This window comes from Schistosoma haematobium, chromosome ZW (assembly GCF_000699445.3).
Source record: "Schistosoma haematobium chromosome ZW, whole genome shotgun sequence".
Lineage (NCBI taxonomy): Eukaryota > Metazoa > Platyhelminthes > Trematoda > Strigeidida > Schistosomatidae > Schistosoma > Schistosoma haematobium.
Window position 1 is genome coordinate 48,631,681 of NC_067195.1, and position 12,790 is coordinate 48,644,470.

The 12,790-nt window shown below is 30.3% G+C and overlaps 1 protein-coding gene across 2 annotated transcripts in view; it reads right to left on the reverse strand.

Annotated features, from left to right (window-relative positions):
- Window positions 1-12,790, reverse strand: part of MS3_00003752 (uncharacterized protein) — a 28,365-nt gene that overhangs the window by 14,285 nt on the left and 1,290 nt on the right. For both annotated transcript variants that reach the window (XM_051211613.1, XM_035734222.2), the window contains exon 3: window positions 9,395-9,489. In XM_051211613.1, the coding sequence (XP_051071695.1) occupies window positions 9,395-9,489 (95 nt within the window). The remainder of the gene's footprint in view (window positions 1-9,394; window positions 9,490-12,790) is intronic.

Here is a 12,790-nt window from a genome sequence, read left to right on the forward strand (position 1 = left end):
TTGAACGTATGGTAAAAGATAGAAAACCATAATAAGGAAATGAGAACATGAATATTATATTAAGACTAATGAATATTTATATAATGAATATTACATAGTAAAGTAACAATCACAAGTATTAATAATATCATTTTGGTTGAAGTTAGACATTAATACTGTTGAATGCCGGTCGGCTTAGTTGTCTACTGGTTAGGCACTCATGCGCGAAACTGATAGGTCTTGGGTCCGAATCTCGTGGATGAGCACTGCTGAGGAGTCCCGTACTAGGATGAAACGACCGTCCAGTGCTTCCAGGGTTTTCATGGTGGTCTAACTTCAATTGACTAATGAATTCAACCATTAAAATATCATTTTGTAAATGTATTGTATTTATTATAAATTTTTTTTGTCTTGTCATATTCTTAGCATTCAGATAAATTTCACCAATTGAAATTTGTTAAGCATTTATTTCTGATAAAAATAATCTCTGTAACTTTACAGAGTTCACAGATGTAGAGTAACCTTGAAATAAAATAAATTAGTTTTGTCATACAAATCCTGTTATTTATAGTTTGTTTAAATGTACCATCGTAGTACAATGTAAATTATCCTATGGTTTTCAATCAAAATTTGTTGTCAATTAAAAAAATTTAAACGTGATATTTGTAATGAAATAATAAAACAATACGTGTACTTATTGCTGTATACTATGAAATATGTATCCTTGATCATTGCTTACTGCGTACGCATATACTCATTCTGCTAGCTTTATTATTAGCTGCTTAATTGATTCAGTGATCCATTCATTTCCCTATATATACATGTACATTTAATACGATACACATTCTCGACTCGCTAACCCACTCATTCGCATCTTTGCTTTGTGGTCTTAGCCATCTACTAATAAAACTGTAGTTGCTGCTTCTCTTTGTCTTTTGATTTTAAACACCGTTAAGGATTATTTAATAATGGTTACAAAGGTGATTGGTAAACAAATCACAGCCACTACAAGTCAAGAGTTCTGATATATTCTTTTAAAAGAGCAAATTTGTAAACACATTTCCTATGATATGAATCACAGCCGTACTCATTGTTATATCTAGAGCTTAGTCTCATATTATACCACGTACAACTAGAGCACTCGAATGCCAAATGAGAAGACAGAAGACAAGTGAAAAAAAGCTATTCCAAAACAGTGTCAATTATGGTACAAAACTGTCAGGTATTTATAGTTTTAGTAAAAACGAAATCATCATCATAGTCCTCCAAGCATCATACAGGGGGTTATTAGCATTTGTCCAATAGGGAAGCTACATGTAGTGATTTTAGAATATTCTCCCAAAAGATAATTGGATGGAATATCTTCGGCTTTTTCTGAGCTTCTTAAAGCTTCCTCGATCATAGTTTCTATAGACTTAATCCATCTCATCACAAGCAGAATACATTGTAATATAAATAACTGTTTTTATTGAAATAAAATTTTGTAGCATAAATTTATACTACTTATAAACTTCAAAGTTTTACAAGTTTCTTAACCTATTTTAATTTTTATTACATTCATTTATATTTTATGCTCGGTTGACAGCAAGAAGTAACACACTGACATCTTATTCGTTACCTTTTTCTTTTATTCGTCACCATATTATGTATACTGAAATGAATCAACTAATATTACTACTACTAGAATCTTTGTTCTCTCTCTTTTCAAAATGATAAAAAGAACTATGTGTATGAATCAACTACTGTTAAAGTTTGTGATTGTCACAGATGCATTTGTATTTCATTTAGTACCATTAAATATTTTTTGAATGAATATAACTGATGAAGTTTGAAATATACGAAAGAATATCTCATAATTAAATTTCTGTAAACAATGAAAGTTGAAATTAAATAAATAACAGTAAATGAATCTTCATAGCCTAGTTTGAAAATCCGTTAACCCCCAAAACTGGTACACAATCCATATATTCACTTTGACATATTAATAACTCTTGGAAACTATCTATTTGTATTATGAAAAGTCTCTTTTAGCTCACAATACTTATGTGTAAAATGTGTCCAATAGAAAAGCCGGCCAATATAATCTCATATAGTCATCAATATTTAAATTAGTTATTTCACCGTCTTTACTTTGATCAACTTAATTTTTGTATAACTTAATAAAGAACTCTCAGTTAAACATGATCTGTTTTACTAAATTTTGAAAAAAAATTAAAGAATTCGTAGTCATACTGTTGTAATGTCAACCTTACTTGAGAAAATTTGCTATAATTATTTACATAAATTGATTTTATGGTAATTTTTTGTCACTGACTGAAATCAAATACAGAATTATAGAGAAGTATCTAGTAGTGAGTGACTATTTTTCATTCAGTAATAGTCATTCACAATCATTCAATACTCTATGGTTTTCTTTACAGCTTCGTTTTCGTATATAAAAGATCTTTAAACGTTACAAATCATTGAATGAAGTGTTTAATCAATGAAACAAACCATTATAAATGGTTAATATTTTACCATTGTTGATATAAATCAAGATTTATAGTTGTATGTGCATCCTAAGTAAATTGCTTTGATAGTGCCGTTAAATTGACAAGTTCTTATTAACCGTTAAAAGAAATGTTTTAGTTATTTAAATTATAGGGTAATAGATCTTGACACTAGAATTAATACTTTTAATATACACAACATTTGTTATGATACAAATAATTTAAATAGAATTAAGACAAACTACCAATTCTAAGTGATGTTTCTCAATTGAAGCCATATTTAGGATTTAAAAAAACCCAATGATTAGACATTTAGATATGATAGCTTTTAACTTACATCTATTTGTACATTAGATTATTTTAAGTCATACCTACCACTACTGTGTTTCATATCTATTATAATAATGGACAACTTTGTTCAAATTGAATACTAAGTTCATGTTATAATTTCTGTTTCTTGAAGTGTATTCGTTAAAAAAATCATCATTATTCCAAATTACTCGAAATAATTGAATTCATGAGTCAATTGAAAGTAGACCACCATGGAAAACCTAAAATCACTGGACGGCCGTTTCGTCCTATTGTGGAACACCCCAGCAGTGCTCACTCAAGATTCCGCCTCGCGGGATTCGAACCCAGGACATATCAGTCTTGCGCGCGAGCGCTTCACCTCTAGACCACTAAACCGGCATCTAACGGTGTTAATGTCTAAGTTAAGCCAATCCACGAAATCGAGCCACCGTTCAACATTGTCTTCAGTGTAGCTATCTCACAACAGGTGCGCACTGCACACGAGTTCCATACAAAGACGAAACGTCCGTCCAGTGCTTCCAAGTTTTCCATGGTGGTCTGGCTTCAATTGACTCATGATCTCAACAATAAAATTACTTAGATCTCCACAAATCCTGCTGATAATATTTGAAATAAAACAACAGACACAATCTAAATCGTAAATTTTATTTTGTAACTCTCTAATGAAAATAGGTTTAATGCCATTTCACTAAAGAATCATATTCTCTACCAATAAACTTACAGTACTTCTTAAAAGTACATACTATTGATCATAAAATACTATTTAGATATTTTAAATGTAATAAGTTAGTTAATGAGTCAAGAAGTCTTTAATTTGACGAAAGTATAAATCTTTATTGATTGTATTAGTGAGTAATGTCACGCTGTTCAGTGTTTCATGGTTTTTAATGACAGTTTTTGATGAAATTCTTCAATAATTTAAACTATCCTCAAAACTAAACAAGTTCTATTAATCATGAACCCTGGTAACATGCTTTATAACATTTTCATTTTAAGTTGTGATTGATAATGTAGTACCTTAACTTCGACTTGAACAGCTTTCCAGTACTTTTATTCGTGTTATCATCCGTACAAAAGTAACTTTAAAAATATTATTTTTAAATAAGTTTACAACTGGCCTCACATTGAGTAGTGACCGAATTCATTTATATGAAGTTGATCTTTCTGGCAATAAAATACTATCGATCAAGTTGCAATATGGTCACTAGTTTAAGTGACTGAAATTCGCGTGCAATAGGTTGAGATATAAGATGGTGATTGGATGAAGTTAACATAAAACCCTAGATCTAAGTTTTGTGTTATTAAGAAGGACCTGACATACACGACACTGATCACCACTCGTTGATCAATCGATTGAAATACGTCTGCAGTCTTACAATACGTCAGTCGTAGATCGGATAACTCAATGTTAACGCCTTACATACATAAAAATCAATAGTAATTGAATTTCAAACATATGGAGTTAATGTTTATCGTTTACCGTTAAAAAATATTTAAGTTCATACTGCACATAATTATCCAAAAGGATAATATAATTTCAATCCTATTAATCACTCAACTTTTATGACCATTTATACTCCCTCATTATAGAACACTATTTGAGCAAATAAAATTGACTATAAACGCGACTGTATAGCTTAAGCAAATGAAATTGTTGAAACGAAAATATTCTTTGTTGTATTGCATTTCTTCGTCAGTAACACAATGGATACCCCTCAAGAGGATTGACTTGTCCTTTTATATATTTATAATGAGAATAAATTTCCAACCTACACATAACTGTGTTAAATTGTGGTGTGTGCTACTGATGTCAACAGATATAAGTAGTATGTGTCATCAATCGAAATTAAAGTGTCTGATGATAGAAAAAGAAGAAGAAGAAGAAGAAGAAGAAGAGAAGTTTGAAGAGAAGAGAACGAGAACAGAAAATGATTGTTATGGAAATGAACTAACAATCAAGTCTAAGACAATTGATTGATATTTTACGAATAAATTATTTACTGTATGGTTCTCAGATTTTAATAAAACTTTCTGTAATTTTTCATATCCAAATGCATTCGATTGTCCACACTTGTGTTCTCAATCACTGCAAGATGATCATCTTTTTTGTTTGAGTTTCTAAGTAGTTCTTTTGTCTATTCTCGATATTTTATATTAGTACTAGTTTTATAGTTAGAAATAAAGCAATAATCTATGTATTGTTTTGTCAAAACCAAGTAACTAGTTGATGATATTAGAATGAAACTAGTCAGAAGATACATGTACATATATTCATAATAGTATATTGACTTATTAAACTTACCATTATTTTTCACTTGGATACTTTATGAGATCTACGTTTATTTAAGATAGTTTTTGATTACAAAGTGATATCAACTGATAAACTGGTCTTGTGAAATTTTTCAGCTGGTCGTAGTTTATAATAAAGTCAATTTTAATATTATTACTTTTCCAATTTTCTTCTATTTACTGAAGTAATTATACAAATTACACAACACAGAAATTTAAAACACAACAATACGTTAAGAAAACTAAGAAAAATTGACAAATACTTAAATCATGGTCAGAATGGGGAGGGGGTTGTGGACGAAACGACCGTCTAGTTCTTCCAAGTTTTCAGTGGTGACCTAGCTTAAATCAACTCATGAATTTAATTGAAATCATGATTTATTATTGATGAAATTTCGCTATATAACCTCATATCTACTTTATATTGTAAAATAAATAATTTTTACTTAGCTTATTTAAATCAACACATAAATACACTAATTAAATTATAATATATAAATCAGTATACCAGTAAAATTTATACGATAAATTACTCAGTATGGTTTTTTAGAAAGACAATAATCAAATTTTACATGCTGGATGCCGGCTCAGTGGTTTAAAGGCTAAGCACTCACGCGCGAGACTGATAGGTTTTGGGTTCAATGTGTATGTGCACTGCTGGGGAGTCCTATACTAAGACAAGACGGCCGTCCGATGCTTCCAGATTTTTATTGGTGGTCTAGCTTCAATTGACTCATGATTTTAACAATGAAGTTACTAAAATCTCCACAAAACCCCTTCTGATAAAGTATATATTAAGATTATATATTAAATAGTCTAATTAACAAATAATTGACTCAAACTACTGGTGATTGAAAGGAAGTTAGTTTTTTTATCAAATACTGTAAAAGACTAAATTATTCTATATATTTTTTATTCAGAGATCAAATGCATTCAACAGAATGTTTCTAAGGTGAAGAGTAAAAGTGGTTGACATATGCGTCTCTGAAATTTTTTTAATACTCTAATTGACAACCTGCTTTTAAGTGGGTTAACCCAATTCCGCATTTTGTAGATAGAGATAAGATGTAGTGAGGTAATCATCGTGATGAACTACTGACAGCTAATTCTATTTTTACTATTTCATATATGGGAAGGGTAAATCTGGTTAATCACTAATCTCAAAAGGAATAAACCTTAAAAATAATTATATAGATGTCACTGAATTGAAGCTAGATATCATTTTTGAATTATTTATCATCTGTCTAGTTTAAATTCAACCATTGTACTTTGAGTCAAACTGTGTGAAAGCTAGTTGAAATCTTTGGATGTACTAACCTGACTAGCGTAAATAGGGTTAAAATATATAGTTCATTAACTAAATCCCGATCAGTTTACCTACTAAACTACTACTCTATATGTTTAGATTGAATTTGTAATGTAAAATGAAAAAAAAGAGTAAGCGAAGTTAGTTAAATAAACATATAAAATTACGTATTAAGTGTTTATATAATGATTAATAATATGTTTATTATTGAAATAGTTCATAAGAAATAATATGAAAATGCGTTAAAGGGGAGGTTTTAACAAAGAAAAAAAACATACAAAACATAACTAAATCAGACGAGACTATAATTTATGGACGAACCAATCAGGTATAAGATAACAGGTCTCGGATTTTGGTGTGATATTCACCCATTCATTTGGCTAAACAGAGTTTCGGCATTATATCTGATGTCGTTTCGTGATGAAAGCCCTAAATCTAATTCCTAACCGTAGCCATCAACTGTAAATCATAATTCTAATTCATCACGTTGGTTTATAATCCTCATTTGGCCCTCGTTATTGAATGGACACACATGGTCATTTTGTCGTCGCTCAATGGTCGTCCATAAATTAACATCACACCAGGTTCTGTTATATGACAAATGTATGAAACGTAATTTTATTCTATTAGTTGTACAATTATCAGATCAACAGAATATTACTGATTACCATTATTATTAATCTGTATAAATTAGAACGAATAGTATTAAATAAGAACGTGAAATTCAGTCAAATCAAGGCCATTTAATCTGGTAAAACTTAAATCTTATGACTTTTATTAAAGCTGTGAAGAATTGCCGAATGTAGATAAAGACTATGTTATGTGTACAAAAGTAATGTTTGACACCCTCATCATCAATCTTTTATATTCGTAAATGGAGTGAACAAATGAATGAAATGCATGTGTGGTGTGTGCTACTTATATCGACATTAGTATATGACGTTATTCAGGAACAGAATGTCTGGCAGCAGAGAGACAAGAGGATCGAACAGTAAAGAATGGAAACAGAGTGCAATTAGTATGAAAATGCAAGAACCATGAAGTTTGAGTCATTTTAAGACAATCGATGGACATTTAGCAAATTAGGCATTTACTATATGATTGTTAGATTTTATTAACAAGTTCTGTAATTTCCTACCACATACATTCGATTGTCCGCCACTCGTGTTCTTGTTCACTAGACATGTAGTTCGTTTACTCACTTTGCGATCAGCCAGTAAAGTATTCATTTGAAACGAGTTCGATTTTTGTTTAAGATGTCACAAATAAATAAAGGCCTACAGCTTGAGTTTAAGAAAAAAATAAAGTAATGTTTATATTGAACTTTACTATTCGATTAACACAATCATCAGATAGATTGAAACGAACAACAATTTCCCAGTACTTATGCAGAAAAATTAGACTCATGGGTAAGGTAACTCTCAGACGTTATGACCTGTCAAAAGTTCAGAAAACTAATTCACCATATCGCTCAGTTTTAAATGTGATCAGTTCACCAAACAACTCAGTTGATTAATGGCTAGTTGAACTTTTAAAGTCAATTTATATAGAAGTCTTACAGCATAATGTAAACGATAATTTTAATTTTATTGACAGTATTAAAAATTTAAAGGTGAGCAATTAATTAATGATATCACTTGATATATAATCTTTATACATATTTTCAATTTATATTTCATTAATATATGAGAAAATGTAAGTCAAATGCTTAACCAACAGTGAAAGAACGCCCGTTCTGGATTCCATTGCTGGTCACTATCTATCTTTGTTTATAATGCGTGTCACTTAAGACAATATCAAAGCAATTCGAACAAGATACACATATTTCATTTACGGTCCTAAATATTAATAGGAATATTGAAACGAACAATACAAAATGAATCTCATTTAACTCGTTCTGATAATTATATAAATATAAATATTATCGGAAGGGGTTTGTGGAGATTTTATAAATTTCACAGATTGAAATCATGATTTAATTGAAGCTAGACCACCATGGAAAACCTAGAAGAACTGGATGGCCGTTTCGTCCTAGTATGCGACTACTCAGCAGTGCGCATCCACGATCCCGCACCCCGCGTGATTCGAACCCAGGACCAATCGATCTTGTGCCATGCGCTTAACCGACTAGACCACTGAGCCGGCATACAACGGTGTTGATGTCGAACTTCAACCAATCGACGAAATTGCGTCACCGTACACCATTGTCATCAGTGAGCTGATATCTCACAACAGACCTGGTTGAACTCCACTGGTAATGGTTCCTTACTAGAACTCCAGGAGTATCTCTTCAAGTCAGTCACTAATGAGCAGATGATTATTATCAGAAGGGGTTTTGTGGAGATTTTAGAAATTTTCACTGATTGAAATCATGGGTCAGTTGAAGCGGGATCGTGGATGCGCACTGCTGAGGAGTCCCATTTTAGGACGAAACGGCCGTCCAGTGCTTCCAAGTTTTCCATGGTGGTCTAGCTTCAATTGACTCATGATTTTAACCAGTGATTATTATATTGTTAAGTTAACTCATCACCATTTATATAATAATAATTTTCTATTTAATTATAAAATCTGCTATATATTAACGTTTAACCCTGATAAAAAAACTAACTCAATTTCAATGTTTGATTATTTAATAGATGGTAAGTTGTTAAAAATAAGTAATACAACGTAATAATACTAACAAATATTAAATCAATCAATGAATTATTTAAATGAAAATTTCAACGAAAACAAGTCTTCACATATAGATCATGTTTACTTACTTACAGGCGTAAGTAAGTAAATAAGTACTTGTCAACATTAAGCTACATAGAATTAAATGTAGAAAATGTAGAACAAGAAACTATGATTACAAAAATTAATTGTGTACAATTTGCACAATATGTATTTTGTTTTAAAACTTAACAACTGCAGTGTTGATTCAAAAGAGAATCAGTATTTAAATAAAGATTAAATGTAATTCTGTTCTTCTTCTATTATTATTAATGTTTACCATTTATTATGTATAAAATAAACTTACTCTTTTGGCGGTGGTGGTTGTAAACCAAGCGCACAAATATATTCTTGAAGTGTAATCATATTATCACCGCTTAAATCGAACAAACGTAGAAATTCCTTCATATAAAAGAGAAAAAAATAATGATGAAGGTGGTTAATTAAAAAATGAATAAATTTTATAACTTGAATTGAATTTTTAACTATAAAGTATCAGGCACTAAAATAGATTATCAAAAACATTGTATACAGATGCCTTGGAAAAAAAAGTAAAAACAAATGGGTTTCTTTTTAAAAAAAGACGACAGTTTGTCACGTTGACAATAAGATTAGTTCATAGCATAACTTGTGAATCTTTTTTGTGTAAATATAATTTTTATAAAGAAAGTTTTGATTTACGGTAAAAAGAACTTAAGAGTAAAACATTAATATCAGAAGGAGTTTTTGTAGATATTATAGTAATTTCAATAGTTGAGATCATGAATCAGTTGAAGCTAGATCATCAAAAAAAACCCAAAAGCAATGGACGACTGTCTCTTCCTTCTTTGGGACTCCTCAGCAGTGCACCTCCACTACCCAGCCCCGGGAGATTCGAACCCAGGACCTATCAGTCTCGCGCGCGAACACTTAACCTCCATACTATTGAGCTGGCATCCAACTGTGTCAATGTATAACTTCAACTAATTGACGAAATCGAGGGACACATCCACTATTATCTTCAGTAAGTTAATATCTCGCAACATTAGTTATGTTATAAATGATAGTCTTAATAACATATTACAATGTTATGTTTTCACTGAAATAATAACGACAGAAATTGATATGAAAGCTTGATTAACTCAGAGTTTATAGTTACTGTAATAAAATATTATATTTGTAACGTAAATTTAGTCAGAAATAATTAATAATGCAAAAATATCTAATTAAACAATAATCTTTAAGGTCTTTTCACAGATCACCGAGTTGTAAATTAATAAATATTTGCTTGAACTTTAAGTAATCTATCGCTAGCTTTCGGTAATTGTTCTAAAGAGTTGCTATATCTACTTGGTTATTTACTTCTTATAATTAAAACATCTATTTTGAAGTAACTTTCCTAGAGTGAACATAAGTGAAAATTTACTTCATAAAACATTCAAGAAATGTAAGGTGGTTACAGATAAATGAAAGAAAACCGTGTATCTAAATTTCTTGTTAGTTGGTGTATATCAGCAGGGTGCACCTATAATCATAAGGGAACTGATGCTTATTGAAGTACTCGAGGTCAGTGGCATTCTGAATAGCTCGTCAGCTTCCTCAAAGTTGCATCCGACTATTCACGCAAAAGTGCACGTGATCTTAAGTCACTTAGACTAATTTTCACATTGCAAAAAGATCTACAGAAAGTTATCAGAACTAAAAACTTAACATAGATGAATACTTAATGATCAAACAGTTGTAAACGTATGAAACCAAACTCATTTACGTGTATTAAAACAGTACTTACGTCCTCGCCGAATTGTTCATTTAACGAGGTGTTAATGTGTTTTTCGAAGTACTACGACTTCTTTCATTTTGTTAATAATTCGTATTCTATATTTCAGTGTTTTGTAGTTTGTTTTAAGCCTATCAAACTAGGTTTCAAAGCAAAAACTCATTCAAACGAAAATTCCATCAGGTGTATCGCTTATAAGAAACGTGTTATAATTATGAAAACCGGTATTTAAAACGGCTACAAACCTGATATTTGATCGACTTAAAGAATAGGACTGTTACTGATGGAAGATGAATATTTCGTCCACCATCCAAAACATGATAATCACTTACTAACAAAGAGTATATATTAGACACATGTAATGATTAACCATTAGATTTCATGCCTAACTAAAAATCGCGGAAACACAACGATCCTTGAAAATAACAAACACAGTAAAACAAAATTAACTCAAATGGTGCACAATTCAAAAACATGTACATTAAATACATTTTAATAATTCATTAGGTTAAATGTGAGCTACACATTCAAAAGCAACACATGAAATATATCGTTCTGTCATGATTTTAACATACTTTCCGAACTATTTTTTTTTAAAATCAATAACTTGTTATCATTACCCTCTGATAATTTTTCATTATAATTAATCAATTGTTATTGTCAAATTCAAGATTTTCTTTTTATATATCACATTAATAATAATTAGTCATATTGTGATCCATAAATTATTATCTTCTAATTATTTGTCTTTAACCTTTATATCAATATATGACCGGATCGTAATACTTAAAATTCCTTGAACATTTTTATCATGTAATCCCTCTCTTTTATCTAATAGCTAATGAACCATTGTAATATAATAACATACAGCAACAGTAAATGATGGCACTCAAAAAATGAAATTTTTATTTCATTTTTAAAGGATTTTACATATACTAAGCCAAATATACTCAGTAATTCAGTTTATTGTTTTTATCTAGTTATATTTACCAATATCTGAAGTTTATCAAAGTATATTTTGTTTAACATGTAAATTCAGATGAACTAAATTTTATTCATTTTTGGTTCAGAATTCTCCGTTCATAATGTTTTTTTATTAGTAAAGGGTTGTTAAGTCTTTATTAAGCTTCTGAATCGATCAATGTTAGACTACCATAGAAAACCTGGAAGAACTGAACGACCGTTTCATCCTAGTATGCGACTATTAAACGGTGGATTTCTACGATCACACAGGTGGGAATCGAACCCAGGGTCTTTCGTCTCACGAACACTAAACATTTAGATCACTGAGCTGGAATCTACTTATGATAATATCTGACTTCAACCAATCCACAATATTGGGCGTGTAAGTATTTTTGACATCATGCCATACATATCAACAATTGTCTACAGTTCGACAATAGATAAACATGATTCATGAAGGTGAATAAAAAAAATGATTAGGACGATCAATTTTTGTCTACTGACACTTATCTATCTTTTGTTTCTTAAAATTTCATTCTCCAATTTTTAAAAATGCAATAGCTAATTTTTGTAACTATGATTTTCGCAGTTCATTAAAGGAATATACTAGCGGTAGTATTTTGAAAGATTATATATTGATATTTACGCATACGACAGCTGGAAATGTTAACCATAATCAAAAGTTCCAGTATACGCAGTAATTCAAGATTACGTTATTTGTAGGCTAAAGTCATATGATAACGTGAAGTTAGAGCCTTCTATCATTCACATCATAGAATCAATATACGTATGTTAGGAAGTAATTAGAAAAATAGTGTTTGGAGTCAGGCGTAGTCATATAAAAGTAACATAAAATAGTTAAGCGGATGTTCATTCTAAAATGTTTAAAACAAATGATAGTTTTAAATAATTGTAGTAAACGTTAACGAGTTTGGTTTATGATTGTAGTTTATTGAATACTTTGATATAGTAATTAGATTAATA